The sequence below is a fragment of the Macaca fascicularis genome, chromosome 2 (genome assembly GCF_037993035.2).
Source record: "Macaca fascicularis isolate 582-1 chromosome 2, T2T-MFA8v1.1".
NCBI classification, from domain to species: Eukaryota; Metazoa; Chordata; class Mammalia; order Primates; family Cercopithecidae; genus Macaca; species Macaca fascicularis.
This window is the reverse complement of record NC_088376.1, coordinates 108,386,374-108,402,310: the sequence shown is the minus strand read 5'-3', so window position 1 is coordinate 108,402,310 and position 15,937 is coordinate 108,386,374. Positions and strand designations below refer to the sequence as shown.

Genomic DNA, 15,937 nt, shown 5'->3' with positions numbered 1-15,937 from the left:
CAAACAAATTTACAAGAAAAAAACAAACAACCCCATCAAAAAGTGGGCAAAGGATATGAACAGACATTTCTCAAAAGAAGACATTCATACAGCCAACAGACACATGAAAAAATGCTCATCATCACTGGCCATCAGAGAAATGCAAATCAAAACCACAATGAGATACCATCTCACACCAGTTAGAATGGCGATCATTAAAAAGTCAGGAAACAACAGGTGCTGGAGAGGATGTGGAGAAATAGGAACACTTTTACACTGTTGGTGGGACTGTAAAGTAGTTCAACCATTATGGAAAACAGTATGGCGATTCCTCAAGGATCTAGAACTAGATGTACCTTATGACCCAGCCATCCCATTACTGGGTATATACCCAAAGGATTATAAATTATGCTGCTATAAAGACACATGCACACGTATGTTTATTGCAGCACTATTCACAATAGCAAAGACTTGGAATCAACCCAAATGTCCATCAGTGACAGATTGGATTAAGAAAATGTGGCACATATACACCATGGAATACTATGCAGCCATCAAAAAGGATGAGTTTGAGTCCTTTGTAGGGACATGGATGCAGCTGGAAACCATCATTCTTAGCAAACTATCACAAGAACAGAAAACCAAACACCGCATGTTCTCACTCATAGGTGGGAACTGAACAGTGAGATCACTTGGACTCAGGAAGGGGAACATCACACACAGGGGCCTATCATGGGGAGGGGGGAGGGGGGAGGGATTGCATTGGGAGTTATACCTGATGTAAATGATGAGTTGATGGGTGCAGCACACCAACATGGCACAAGTATACATATGTAACAAACCTGCACGTTATGCACATGTACACTACAACTTAAAGTATAATAATAATAAATAAATTAAAAAAAAAAAAAAAAGAAATGGTGACTATGAACCATGTGCAAGAAGGTTCATAGCAGTTTTGTTCACAATTGCACAAAACAGTCTGACCACCATCAATGGTGGTATGATACATAAACTGAGTTCTATATTGGAAGTTTCATTCCATATAATGGAATATCTTGCAGCAGTGAAACAGGAAGAAATATAACTTCATCCGTCAGCACTGCTGAATCTCAAAAAACTGCTGAGTGAGGAAAGCAAGACAGAATACCTGAAATATAATCCTACCTATGTAAAGTTCAAACACAGGAAAACCAGACAATACATAGTTTAAAAATACATGCATTATAAATGATACATTTATAAAGAAAAGGAAGAAAGTGAGGAATTAAAAATCCAGGATTGGTATTAGCTAGGGGCAAGGTAGTGGGCATAGAAGAGAGATACATAATAGGAGGGGGCACCTTGGGGATTCTAAGATACCTATAACACTCTGTTTCTTAAACTGAGGAGTGGGGCATGTATGTTCATATATAAAAATTACATATTTAATGTATTGTACAATTCTTTAAATGCATTAAATATGTAATTTTTATATATGATACGTTTCATGGGAAAAAGCACACACACATTTTTCTGGCCATTATTAGGAAAGGGTTACAATAGGCCAACAGGAAAAGAATTTACTGATGTTTTTACAATGTGATTCTCTATTTCAAATCCACTCTATACATTTTTCAGAGGGATGCATCAAGGTGGGATTCAGCCAAGCTTAGGAACAGAGCTGACACAGAAGGACTAGGTGATAAGCATGACCTCACACGGGATGCTATAAAACATTATGGGCCACTCCTCTCTGCCTCACAGGTACAATTCTTAATTACTTAACTCAGTTAAACAGAGAAGCACAGAAGGCTAGGTTCTATGCAAGCCAGCAACATCACTTGCCAGAACTGATTAAGCAATATAAATGGACCTCAAATGGTTAAGGTTGACAACAACCTCTAAAGCATACTAGATAACTAGTATTACTCTACTACATGCATTTACCTTGCTTCAGAAGAACTGACACCTGCTTAAAGTTGCTATTCATGCAACTGAATTCTTTTGCAAAGCAGTATGAATGCTTACCTATGTTTAACCATTTTCTGATCATGGCAAAAATGACTAAAGAATCTTGCATAGAACAAGTGCATGACAGCATGTTCTTTCCCTCCAATGTACAAATCCACAGGCATCCAGTAATCGGCCACTGCTGTGTTAAAGGGGCTGTAAAAAAGAGATAGGGACATTTTTTAAAAACCTGCTTTGCCACAATTGTGTAAATTAAACAGACCTACTGTAACACGCATATGCCCTGAAATGAACTGCATCAGGGAATAACAATGATTTTCTTTTTAAAATATAAGAGAAGGCCGGGCGTGGTGGCTCATGCCTGTCATCCCAGCACTTTGGGAGGCCAAGGCAGGTGGATCAGCTGAGGTCAGGAGTTTGAGACCAGCCTGCCCAACATGGCAAAACCCCGTCTCTACTAAAAATACAAAAATTAGCTAGGTGTGGTGGTGGCCACCTGTAATCCCAACTACTTAGGAGGCTGAGGCAAGAGAATCGCTTGAACCCGGGAGGCGGAGGTTGCAGTGAACCAACATTGTGCCATTGCACTCCAGCCTGGGCAGCAGAGCAAGACTCTGTCTCAAAAACAAAACAAACAAACAAACAAACAAACAATATATATATATATGAGAAAAGCTTATATATTAAAAAAGAAAAAAGTCAGATGTGTTAATTTATGAAATTTTAAAAATGGTTACAGAAGATATTACTCATATATTTCAACAAAAGCAATTTGCATATAAAATGAGGACAAGAGGAAAACATACCAGCAAAACAAGGCACCTTGCTACAATGTACCTTGAATATCCAGATTCACTTTAGTTTTTATTATTATGATTACAAAATTGAGACTTCGGAGTTCCTACCAATAGAGGGCAATGTGGTATTTACAATGAAGATTAACATGTAGAAACTAAATGCTTATTTTATTTATTAATTTACTTTCACATTTAAACTTTTTTTTCCTTTATTAAAGATAGGGTCTTGCTCGGTCACCTAGGCTGGATGCAGTGGCACAGTTATAGTTCACTGCATCCTCCAACTCCTAGGCTCAAGCGATCCTCCAGCTTCAACCTCCCAAGAATCTAGGACTACAGACACACACCACTATGCCCAGCTAATTTTTTCTTTTCTTTTTTTTTTTTTCTTTTTGAGATGGAGTCTTGCTGTTACACACCCAGGCAGGGGTGTGATCTCGGCTCACTGCAACCTCCGCCTCCAGGGTTCAAGCTATTCTTGTGCCTCAGTCTCCTGAGTAGCTGGGATTACAGGTGCCTGCCACCACACCCAGCTAATTTTTACATTTTTAGTAGAGATGGGGTTCTGCCATGTTGGCCAGGCTGGTCTCAAACTCCTGACCTCAGGTGATCTGCCCACCTCGGCCTCCCAAAGTGCTGGGACTACAGGCATGAGCCACTGCACCTGGCCGTCTGTTAATTTTTTAAAAACATTTTTTGTGGAGACAAGGTCTTGCTATGTTCAGTCCAGGCTGGTCTCGAACTCCTGGCCTCAACTGATCTTCCTGCCTTGGCCTCCCAAAATTACAGGATTACAGGTGTAAGCCACTGTGCCCCAGCTGTAAATATTTATTTTAAAACAGAAAATTGATTTTGTTTTTTAAAGCAGCCTGAAAATCTAGTCAGCAAGAGCCTGTATATTGCTTAATGAATGCAATGCAGCATATTTAGGGTGAATTATCATAAAATAGCCCAATAACTCTCTCTCACTTAATAGTACTCAACAGATACTTTTTGGCCAACAGATACTAATAGAAAGGCTTTCTCATACTCTCGGGTCCCAATGGACACTGTAGAGGAAAGGAAATGCCATTTCCATTTTCTGGCTGGGACCCTCACAGGGAGGGGCAGCACTGGCTGGCGACAGACCTCTGTGTTGCCAAGGTAATGCTGTCCCTTGAGGTCAGCCAATCAAGCAAACCTTTGCCTTTGGAGGGCTTCGAATATTTGTGAATTGGTTCCCTGACACCTCAAGCCACCTTTTTCCCCAGGATGGACTTGGCTGACTTCAGCTCTGAGGCTAGAAAAGAGTCTGGCCACCACCACATATTTGCATTTTAATGTAGTTTGGTGTTCTCCAGTCACTGTACCAGAATTCTGATAAAATTTTTAAAAATCACTTTTTTGCTTTGTGAAAAATAATTCCCTAAAGAAATTCAACTGCCAATCCAGGCGACAGAAAAGAAAGGGAAGTGAAGGATGGTATTTGGCCAGAAAACAAGTTTGGGATATATTAAGGAGTGAAATGTTGAAAGTAGCTACAGCTTGGATTTATGATCCACTCGGGAAACCACCCCAGGAAGAACTCGCGCCCAGGCTGAAGCTAACCACAGTGTGCCATGAGGGAAATGAAGTGCTCACTGCTGTTCACAGGCTGTGGCGGTCTCAGGATGTCTCTCCCGCCAGTTACCTGGAGTCTCTCTCATCTGTGTGAAGGCTTTTTCCTTTGGAGCACTCAGAGAAAATAAAGAGCCTGACCCCACTTGCATTCTAAGCCAGTTATTACTACATGAAATGCACCAATGGCCCCTTATAGAGGAAAGGCCCTGAAGGGGAGCCCCTCTATGGGCCAGAGAAGGCCATGCTGGTGGTTCCCAGCCACAATCGTCACCTTGCACCCTTCCTGCCTTTGCAGGGTATCTTTCACTCAGTATCGTACTCATTTCTTTTTTCTTTTCTTTTTTATTTTTTTTGAGAGGAAGTCTCACTCTGTTGCCCAGGCTGGAGTGCAGTGGCGCGATCTTGGCTCACTGCAACCTCTGCCTCCCCGGTTCAAGTGATTCTTCTGTCTCAGCCTTCTAAGTAGCTGGGATTACAGGCTCGCCACCATGCCCAGCTAATTTTTGTATTTTTGGTAGAGACAGGGTTTTGCCATGTTAGTCAGACTGGTCTCCAACTCCTGACCTCAGGCGATCCACCTCCTCAGCCTCCCAAAGTGCTGGGATTACAGGCGTGAGCCACCATGACGACAAGGATCCCCTTCATATCTGATATGAACTCAAATTACAGAATCACAACACTGCAGGTTGAAATTCTGGCAAGGTGAGGGCAGGAGTATCTGTCTCACTAGAAATATATTATTTTAGAACTACGAAGAATGGGGGGCATATTTTATATGTAGGGAACAGGGTTCCAGAATGTTTCTGCCATGGACAAGAGCAATCAGGCAAGGCCCTTTTAAGCACAATGCTGTTTTTTTCCTGGGCTCTGGAAGAGTTTCTTTCAGCTCTCATTCTCTCTCTTTACAAGGCTACCTACTGTTCTCTTTCCCTTAATTTTTTTTTTTTTTTTTTTGGGGGTGGGCAGGGGCGGGGGCAGGGTTCAAAGAAACACATGAATACAGCTGAAAAATCAAATGGTACTGAAAGATTTATAATGAAAAACAGTGGTCTCCAGCCCCAATTCTTTCCTTGCCTCAGGCCTGTCTCTTAGCCACTTTTAATTCTTTTGGTTGTTTCTCCTGGCAATTATTGAAAAAAAAAAAAAACATGCTTATACTCTTTATTGATTTATCAATTTAGGAAATGATCTATTGACTCTGTGGTAAGAGGTGAGGCTTCTTAGCTCTCTCACCCTCCCCACCTGCTACTTTCTCTGTAGAGTTACATCATTCTTTTCAGTTAAATAAATAACATTACATCTTTACAATCATACAAATGCAGTTCACTGCAAGGAGAGTATTACAGTAGCATTTCCTTCCTTTTTCTGTTTTGTATTTGTGTTGTACTTTGGATTTACTTGGCTATGAATAATCTAACTTAATGATGTAGCACTCTCCCTTTAAGAGAGCCTGTTCCGAGGTGCACAGTTGACTGACAGCTTCCAGCTGCTGCATCTGTGGACCCACTCTGGTGTGTTCCTGCCAGCCCATGTTGCTCTCCCAGGCTGCTCTCAGGAGAGTAGAGGGAGGGGCTGGAACCAAGACATTTTAGCCTGACTGAAGACTCTAATGGACTAGCTTTGCTCGGGGCTTCCCACTGGCCAGGTCGAGGTTTTCTCAGAGTTGTGCTGTGAACTGAGGCTCCTCCATCTGATCCTCCTTCCTTTCCCTTCTCCTTTCACACCTGTCATAGGCCATCGTGGTCTAAGAGCACTCTCTGCCCACTCCTCCTCTTCTCCCCTTTAATCCGCACAGGCATTTCCCCCAAGAAATCTCTTGCATGTCTAATTCTATCTTGGTCTCTGCTTCTGGGAGGAGCTATATTGACACGTGCTCAAGGACGTCAGCAAGGACGTTTTACCTGTGCGAATTGTGAGGGTCAGTGTATCTGAAGTAGTACCAAGCAGAATCAACAAAGGTATCCATCGTGTCTGTCTCTCTCTTGGCTGCTCCCTTGCACCTAAGAAAGAAATGAAATTCATCATTTGGTTTCTTTTTACATTTTAATGCAGTTTTCCACCAGCTTTTGAGAGAGCTATAACAATAAGTATGAATTTAAAATGTCATAAGAATAAAGCCACAGGCTGGGCGCAGTGGCTCAAGCTTTTAATCCCAGCACTTTGGGAGTCTGAGGGGGGCGGATCACAAGGTCAAGAGATCGAGACCATACTGGCCAACATGGTGAAATCCCATCTCTACTAAAAATATGAAAAATTAGCTGGGTGTGGTGGCGTGTGCCTGTAGTCCCAGCTAGTCAGGAGGCTAAGGTAGGATAATCTCTTGAACCCGGGAGGCGGAAGTTGTAGTGAGCCAAGATTGTGCCACTGCACTCCAGCCTGGCGACAGAGCAAGATTCCATCTCAAAAAAAAAAGAATAAAGCCACATATGAAAGACAATTCAGGGAAAGCTCTCTTTTTATATTGTATAGTATGTGATGTTTTAAAGAAATTTATAAATAAAAGTTTCAATTTTCAACAATTAAAAGCCTTATTTTCCACTTCTCTGAATTTAACCTGGTAGAAAGCCTCACCACCCAAAAGGACAAGACAGGATTAGGTATCTCTTTTGTGCATTAACTTCTGTTCCAGGCATGTCAAGATTGCCTTCGCCAATGTCTACTTTATGATGCTTGTGAAGCCAATCAATGCATGAAGAGAAATGAGAACCAAACATAGGGAGATGTGTGGAAAATCAACTTGGATTTTTCTTCTACTTCTGTTCTGGGGTGACAGGTGCAGAAATCTACCAGGATGACCTGAGGAAGACAAACCATCTTGGAAGCCCCAAAGGCAATGGTTGCTGGAGCCAGCTCATGCCAGCCTGTGAGAATCAATTGTCAGCATCTCTTTATACCACTGTGACAAAAGATGGCAAGTTGGTAGCTTGAAACTGGCCCTGATGGGAGTATGTACATCACAAAAACTGGCAAATGCTAGAAATCAGGACCCCCCTCCAAGGCTAATTACATTATCTACCGCCAGACCACTGCCTAAAGATAGGTTCCTTATGTTAGAGTGAAGAAAGCCCTGGTGCTCAAGACAGAGAATAAAGTAAGATCCTTGATATGTGAAGGGTTGAAAAGAAAAAGGAATCCTTGTCCTAGGGACAGACATGTCCAGAAGGACCAAGGTTTCACAAGAGCCCAAGTGTTACACTCATTCTTTTTTTTTTTTTTTTTGAGATGGGAGTCTGACTCTGTCACCTGGGCTGGAGTGCAGTGGCTCAATCTCAGCTCACTGCAACCTCTGCCTCCTGGGCTCAAGCAATTCTCCTGCCTCAGCCTCCTGAGTAACTGGGATTACAGGTGCATGCTACCATGCCCGGCTAATGTTTGTATTTTTAGTAGAGACGGGGTTTCACCATGTTGGCCAGGCTGGTCTCAAACTCTTGACCTTAAGTGATCCTCCTGCCTTGGCCTCCCAAAGTGCTGGATTACAGGCATGAGCCACCGTGCCCAGCTGCTACACTCATTCTTAAGAACATTCCTAGAGTTGTGGGCCTGTGGGACTGAAAGAACCAGGTGCCAAAAGCCATACTACCTAGGAACTCAAAAGAAGGTGCCCTTAGTCAAGCCTAGCACAGGACAGGGATTAGCTGCCTTGGAGACTCCTCAAGGCCTGGATCAGCAGAGAATCAGCACCTTCTGTCTGATGGGTAGGACCAGCTATCAACAGGGCTTTCTGTGGCAGCAGGAAGCCATAGCAGGCTCTCCCTTCTAAGGCATGGATATGAGGCTCATCACCCCTCCAAATATCACGTTTTGGGCAGTAAAGTCTTTGGGTGTTATTGCAGAATTTGGGGAGAAGGGATGAGGAGTCCCAAGAGGAACTGATACATCTTCTGCAAATTTAGCATGTATGGGCTTGAGCCCATATTTTTAATTTAAGAATAAAAGAAGGGTTGCATTTCTATCTTCCATTTGTGAAGTAGTTCATACCAGCTTTACAAATATTACCCAAGGAAATGGCCAGTCCCCCACATATTCCCCTAGCTCCCTCATCAGCTGCTTAAATGCAGTGGCTGAGCAGAGAGCATGGGCGCCCCAGATCTGGCAGGGCTTTGGGACCCCCTGCATTTTAATCAGGGGACCTCCCAATGAGAACAGTGGTGGTCTCTAAGAGTAGAAGCTTTTCGGAGCGAGCCCTCAGGGAATCCAGCTTCCTACCACCCAGGGCTGCTCTAAGAAGCTGATCTCAACAATGCATCTCTAAATTAAAGCCAGGTCTTTTTATTTGGAGAGCAATCAACCAGAACACAGACACTATTTTGGGAAACAATTAGAAAATAAAGATTACTTTTTCTTCCTCACCTTGTGCAAGTGAGGTCCAAGTGAGGGAGAAAATGCAGGGCTCAATTTACAAAAGGAATAACATCTGGCTAACATTTGCCATGCTGATTTCCTTTTTAATGGCCTTGTTGGACTTGAAGGCAACTAACATGTTTTATTGCTGATATTAAAAAGTAGGAAGAAGCTACGTGGCAAGTAGGAGGGATAGAAGTGATAGATAATGGTAGTAACGTTATCAGGATTAGCTCCAATGGTAATGATAATAATACTGGGTAGTAGGAACTGAGCCAAGTACTTCAAAAGTACTTGAAATTATCTCATTTAATCTCATAATCCTCAGGGCTACTGGGGATTGTCTCATTTTATCCCCAGTAGCCCTGAGGATTATGAGACCAATACTACTCACATCCCCATTTCTCAGATGAGTAACTAGGATTCAGAGAGGTTAAGAAACTTTTCCAAGGCCTTGTAGTTCAAGGGTAAGAAATCCACATCTGGTGGGCTCTGGTGCCTATAGTCTGTACCACTGGGCTGCCTCGCTCTGCCACACTGGCTCAGTGGCTCTCAGCCTTGGATGCTCATTAAGATTATCCAGGGAGCCTTGCCCAACACCAAGGCCTAGGTTCTGCCCTCCAGTAATTCTGCAGCCAAGACAGGAAACCTTATCCTCATCAATAAGGCCACAACTGCTGTGCTCTATGTAGGCCACCAACATCTCTGGTAGGGAAGCCCTTTGTCAGTGTTTATCAACAAAGAGGGTACTCTATTTTCCTCCTGGAGCCAGCATTTCTACCCTAAAATGGTCTGGGCCTTCCTATGTATCTTCCTCCAAGTTCCATCTTGAATTTCAAAACTGCCTCATTGAGGACCTGGGAGGATGGCTGGCAAGTACCTGGCTGGATGGCTGTAAAGTTTCCATTTATTGAAGGCCTAGAAGGTATCACTGTGCAGGATGACATGAGTTAATTCTAGTCTTCTGAAAAGCCCTTCGATGGGGTTATTTTTGTTCCTGATGAGGGATTTCAAGCTCAGAGAAGGTAAATGACTTTCCCAAGGCTAGACAGTTAGGAGGCAGAGCCAGGACTTGAATCCATCACTGATCTGACTCCCAGCTCAAGACTTCCAGTTATATTATGTGGTTACCTAATTGTCAACCTAATAACTCAGCTCTATACTGACAGAATACAAAATTATTTTAAAATATCCTCATCATGATCTATAAGGCAGAGAAAAATGGCTTCTCTGCAGAAGAAGGAAAATACTGGAACTTGGAATCTGCTGTTTGTTTAATTAGCTGATATGGACAGCATCATTAAAAACCACACTTGAGACATGCCAGTGAATAGACAGAAAACCATAATCCCGCTTCCAAAATGAGGAGAAAGGAACCACGGCGCTTCAGCATATTAAAGAATGGAGCCCCTGAGCACACTTGCTCTCTTAGCTACTACTCTGCTACTCGTGATAAAATCTCCACTGTTGTTACAGTCACTATATTGGAAAACTGCAAGGTGGAGAAGAGAACATTTTTCTCTCCTCTCCACGTGGCTCTCTGGAATACCAAAATGGAGGAAAGTGTTTTTTTTTACAAAGCTGTAAGGAAAATTTAGAGTTTTTCCATCAGTTGGATCAGATGTTTCTGGCATAGATCTGAACTGACACTGCTGCTTCCAATAGCTCAGAGAATGGAGGATGCCCATTGCAGAGGCAGGGTCACAGATTCCAGACCCTTCTCTTAAAGGGCCTCAAAGATCCACAGTGTTCTTTCCAGCCCCGTGGAAGTCAGGGAAAAGGGGAGCAGAGTTAGCACCAGGAGGGAGAAGGATGTCTGAAGCCCTAGCAGGTATGGGGCCATAGGCACAGTCACCGCTGCAGGGATGTGGCTTCTTACCTCGGGCAGGAGCAGTTCACCCACTCTGAAGCCATGGCCAGTGGGGAGCCTCCCTTGCCAGTGAAAGACGCGATGCTGGGCAAGGTCACGGGCAAGTCCTCCAGGGGCACAGGTGTGGGGCCACAGGCTGGGCAGTGGACAATGGGGATTGGTGTGCCCCAGTAGCGCTGCCGCGAAATCAGCCAGTCTTTCAGTTTATCACTTGTCACGTCTCCACCCACTCTCTTCCCCCGGGCTTTCTGAGTCAGGGCTAGAAAAGCATCCTGCCGGGTCATACCTGTGAACTGACAGGGAGAGAAAAGAGAGCTCACTCCTCTCTGCATAGCACGAGTCACCACCCCAATGCTGCCACCAGTCCTGCCATGTTTATGTGTGGCTCTCCCAAGGGACCAGTTCTGTGCAGAGCTGTATTCCTGACTTTCATGAGCCCCAGGTGCTTCTGCCTTTGTAGGCTCCTTGCTCCTTCAGATAATATTAAGAACTATATTTTACAACTGCATCAATATAAAGAGAAATGTAACTTTTCACCCTAAAAGTTCATTTTTTTTCTTCTGATTTTAAAAGAAATTAAAACTTTTGCAGAGGCCTCTAAAAGTATTGTGAGCCCGAGGCACTGTGTCTACTGTGTCTAATGTGTCTCGGTTGGCCCTGGTTCTGTGGCTTTCCTTATCACCAGAGCCCTGTGACACCTACAGAGATCATCAAATATCAGCTTTTAGCTGCCAGTAAAGAACTGCATGATAAGGATTTTTAATGACTACTCCCCTGTTGGGGGGAAAATATTCAGAAAATAAAAATTCAATATTATCCTAAAGTAGAAGGAATTCAGGCAAGCAGAGGAACATTCTGAGGCTTCGGCTTGAAGAACCAGACCACTCTTTTTATATTTAAATGCTCCCATTTTATAGACAGCAGGACAGACCACTAATAGTACAAAAGATAAATTATCTTTTCACTTGGTGCTTTTCAGAGAGCCAAACTAATTATATGAATTGAGCCAGTGTGGCTTGGTAACAACCTGGATTGTGGGCACCCTCAAATTTGTTCAATGAAGACCCACTGGGCATCTGTATGTGCTGGGCTTGTGCTAGCCACTGGGGGCACAAAGATAAATATGATCTTCCCATGTCCTCAAGGAGCTTACAGTCAAGAGGCATAAAGAATAAGAAAATACAGCTATGTTGATCAAAAGTAGCCCTTTTCATGAATGGTCTGAAGTGTCTTTCTGCACTCCCACTATCACAGTCACGATGCAAATCATAAAAAGCTCTCCTGAAAGTCAGTCTTCTCCTAACATCACTGTCTTTCCATTCCAGAAGCTCATAGACGAAAGTGGCCTTTCCCTAGCCATTCTCCTTCTACTTATTGAAATAATTCTTTTACTCTAGATATTCAGCCTAGAGTCAGGAGAGGCTTCAACAGACCATCTGAAGCTGTGTGAAAGAAGCCAGAAAGCATAACTGATGCTCAGAGAACTGTACTAAAGAGTGGATGTTTCACTGGGAACTTCAGAAGCCTAATTTTGGCCACGAGTGTCCCCTTTCTTGAAAGGGTTAATTGGGGCTCCTTACAGACACTGTGACTTCGCTCTGCTCCACCCTCCAGGGAACCTGCTCAAACAAGGTCTAAAAAAAGGCTTAAGGGTCCATATCTTAGAGCATGACTCACGTCTGGGGATGCAATTTATGAAGTAAAGCCACAAACATGGGGTTAGAAACCATGCACTCCCTACAAAGGAGAAAATCTGACCATATTCCCTTATTTTATAGATATAAATATAGCCAGATAGTCGCAAACCAGAAAAACTTGGATCTTCAGGTCTCACTGAATCAAGATCAGCCAAGGTGGGACCTGTAGGCACCTCCCAGATGATTCAGAGCCATGGCCAGGGGTGGCATCGCTATGTTAAGTCAGTAGTTCCCAGGCTCTGCCGCACATCAGAATCAACTAGGGAGCTTTGAACACTGTTGATGTCTGATCCATGCCCTCCTTACCACCACTAACCATCAAATCAGAGTATCTGGAGTGAGACCCAGGCATCAGTATTATTTTAAAACTTTCAGGTATTTCCAGTGTGCAGTTAAATTTAAGAGTGCTCTAAGCCAGTATTCTCAAACTTTTAATGTGCATACAAATCATATAGGGATCTTATTAGACTAGCGTGGGATCTGAGATCCCACATTTCTAACAAGTGATGCCAGTGCTGCTGGTCCAGAGACCAGACATTGAGTGGCAAGGTTCTAAGCCCTTGATTCTCAAAATGTGTTCCCTGGACCAGCAGCATTAGCAGCAGTATCTGGAAACTTGTTAGAAGTGCAAATTTTGGGGTCTCACCTGGGACTACTAAATCAGAATCCCTGGGGTGGGGGTGGGGGCCAGGCTGTGGTTTAACAAGGCCACCAGGGGATTCTGACGTGTGCTCAAACTTGAGAGTCACTGCTCCCACTACCTCCTCCCATCCCTCACCCTACCTCTTCCATCCTACTTTCCAGGTTAGTTCAACATAGAGGCTGGGCTCAAATCCTGCCAGATATACCATCTTTAAGTGCTGCTGTTTCATGCTAGCAAGAGATAACCCTGACCAAATAAACATGACTCTGAACTTCCCTGTTCATTTCTATAAGTGAGTTACACTTTAGGCAGAAATAATGTCAGTAATCTGGAGAGAACAGATATCTCCTCTAGGAAGAAGAAACAATTTCAGTCACTTCTCCCAAGGAACCAGAGATTCCTTAGAAAAGATAATTTTTCTCAAGCAGAGATCCCCAACATAAAATTAGTTATTTTGATACCATTCTATTTGAGGACTGAATTTGATTTACAATTGACAAACTTCCAGATCTTGAAGAATATTATTTTGTTTTCATAGAGATAAGAGGCTAAAGGGCTGTTAGGTATGGGGACGAGTGAAGAAACAGGTTGTAATTTGCACCTGAAGGAAAATGTCTATCAAAATCGCATCAAAGTGATCATTCTGGAAGTAAGTTCTTAGGCACCAACCTCAGCAGAGCTGCTCAGTCTCTCTGTGCCATCCGGCAAAGTTTCAATGACTTCAGAGTAGGCCAGGCCCAGGGTTTGGGCTAAGATGGTGTCCTCTGAGCTAGTACTGGGAATTCCTATTCAGAGGAGAAGAAAACAAAACATTGCCTTCACAAGTGCCCAAATCACAAAACAACTGACAGTACTGACACCCGGCTTTAGCTTCCTAAAGGAGACTATCTCTTTTAGTTACAGAAGTTTTAAAACCACATCACATTAGTTGGGAAAATGGAACATGGTCTTGGAGAAACCCACTGCCAAAACACAACTAGTTTACCATATTGGTATTACCTCTTTTAAGTCTTTTTCCTCTGCTTAGTTTTTGTTTTTGTTTTGAGACAGAATCTTGCTCTGTTGCCCAGGTTAGAGTGCAGTGGCACGATCTCAGCTCACTGCAACTTCCGCCTCCCGGGTTCAAGAGATTCTCATGTCTCAGCCTCCCAAGTAGCTGGAATTATAGGCGTGTGCTACCATGCCTGGCTAATTTTTGTATTTTTAGTAGGAAAGGGGTTTCGCCACGTTGACCAGGCTGGTCTCGAACTCCTGACCTCAAGTGATCGCCCACCTTGCCCTCCCAAAGTGCTAGGATTACAGGTGTGAGCCACTGTGTCCAGCCTATTTTTTTAAATAGTTACAATCCTAATATACACATTTTTGAGTGCTTTCTTTTTTGCCACTGAAAATCATAAGCATTTGTGGAAGCCTCTTCCTTGAATTCCGTCAGTGGCAGAGGGCAGTGGGTTTCTTTCGAGAAGCAGGGCCGACTCCTCCAGCATTTCCCAGCAATCCTAGGAAAATCCACTCAGTCAGGAAGTCAAAAGCTGGTAACTATGTTTTGTTCCCAAAGGCAACAGTACATTCTAAGTAGACATTTATTCTTCAACCCACATATGTCCTTGAGAAGTTGAGCATTAATAAATCGTTCACCCAGAGGGGCCAAGGCCTGCTGTTTTGGCTTCGGGTATTCATAAAAACGGGTTTTTTTTTTTTTCTTCCCAGCTTTTGGTTCTGTAAGGGCAGGATTTCTGAACCTTGGTACTACTGACATTGTGGACTTTGTTGCGGGGGCTGTCTTGTGCATTACAGGATGTTGAACTGTACCACTAGCACTCCCTGAGTTGTGACAAACAAAAATGTCTCCAAAATTGCCAAATGTCTCCTGGTGGCAAAATCTCCCCTGGTTGAGAACCTCTGCTATAGGGTCAACCGTCAAAGCAGGTGACATACTCATGGATACAACACATTGTGTGAAAACTGAGAGAGATAAAGCTAAGGGTATTGCACAAGGTGCTTAAATCAGATAGGAACAACGCCCTAAAACAGTGGTTGAATGTTTGGGAGACATGTTCTAAAGCTCCCAAATATGATGAAAAGCTCTGTGACATGATGAAAAGTTCTGTAGTGTTCTAGCTGAGATTACAGACAAAATGCATCTAATGCAGTGAATAAATGTTGAGTGGACTTGAAGGATGAGGACAAATGGCAAGCAATAAATATTACCAAAAGCTGTTCATATTCCAGAAGGGAAAATAGTCATTTACTACATTCTAAAATGGAATTTGGAAGAACTAGGAGTAATGTTTAAAAGGAGACACTGTAACCACAAAATGTATTTGGCCGTATAAAGAATGCCTCAGGCCATGGCGGTAGTCATGTTGTGCTCAGTTGAATGTGAACTATTTCTAACAGTGCAGGTGGGAGGCAAAAACATCACTTTATCTCCTGTTTATTTCTGCTCTTGTTCTTCTTGGAGGGCAAAAAGCAAACATTTGGAAAAAGCTAATTATGAAACTATGGGACATCAAGACAACAGGAGAGACAGTTTTCCATATGCACCTAAAAAAATCCGATTTTTTTCCTTCAAAACTCTCAATATTGTGTCAGTAATCTGATTCAAAATATCAAACAAACAAACAAACAAAAAACTCCCCCAAAAGCCACATCAATAAAAACTGCCTTTATGTTTATCCCAGCTGGTTATATTAATACATTTTACTGATTGTAAAATGCATAAAAGTAACAGAAGGAATTATTTCTTTAAACAACACACTTTCTAGGTTTAAATGGTTAGAAGAGAGTAACACGAATTTTCTGCTTTGACATTTCTTCAAACAACTTCATCAAAAACTGATCTGAGCGTTATGAGGGGAAAAAATGTGAATTTAAGAAGAAATGCTATTTCTGTGTGCTAGGAAATAGTGTGGAAATAACTTCCTCTGCAAGGTTTCGGGACTCTGGGCACTGGCTGGAACCTACAGTAGGAATGTTGGTAATGAAAAATGCACAGGTCTGTCCTAAAGGAGGCAGATTTTGGACAAAGCTGTCTTTAGGTTCCCTTCTCTTTGTTCAT

At 42.9% G+C, this 15,937-nt stretch overlaps 1 protein-coding gene across 4 annotated transcripts in view; it reads right to left on the bottom strand.

Moving 5' to 3' along the window:
* LARS2 (leucyl-tRNA synthetase 2, mitochondrial) overlaps nucleotides 1–15,937 on the bottom strand; it is a 170,197-nt gene that overhangs the window by 55,075 nt on the left and 99,185 nt on the right. For all 4 annotated transcript variants that reach the window (XM_005546878.5, XM_005546879.5, XM_005546877.5 and 1 more), the window contains 4 exons: nucleotides 13,549–13,664; nucleotides 10,549–10,832; nucleotides 6,230–6,328; nucleotides 1,990–2,127 (listed from right to left, as the gene is read on the bottom strand). In XM_005546878.5, the coding sequence (XP_005546935.3) occupies nucleotides 1,990–2,127; nucleotides 6,230–6,328; nucleotides 10,549–10,832; nucleotides 13,549–13,664 (637 nt within the window). The remainder of the gene's footprint in view (nucleotides 1–1,989; nucleotides 2,128–6,229; nucleotides 6,329–10,548; nucleotides 10,833–13,548; nucleotides 13,665–15,937) is intronic.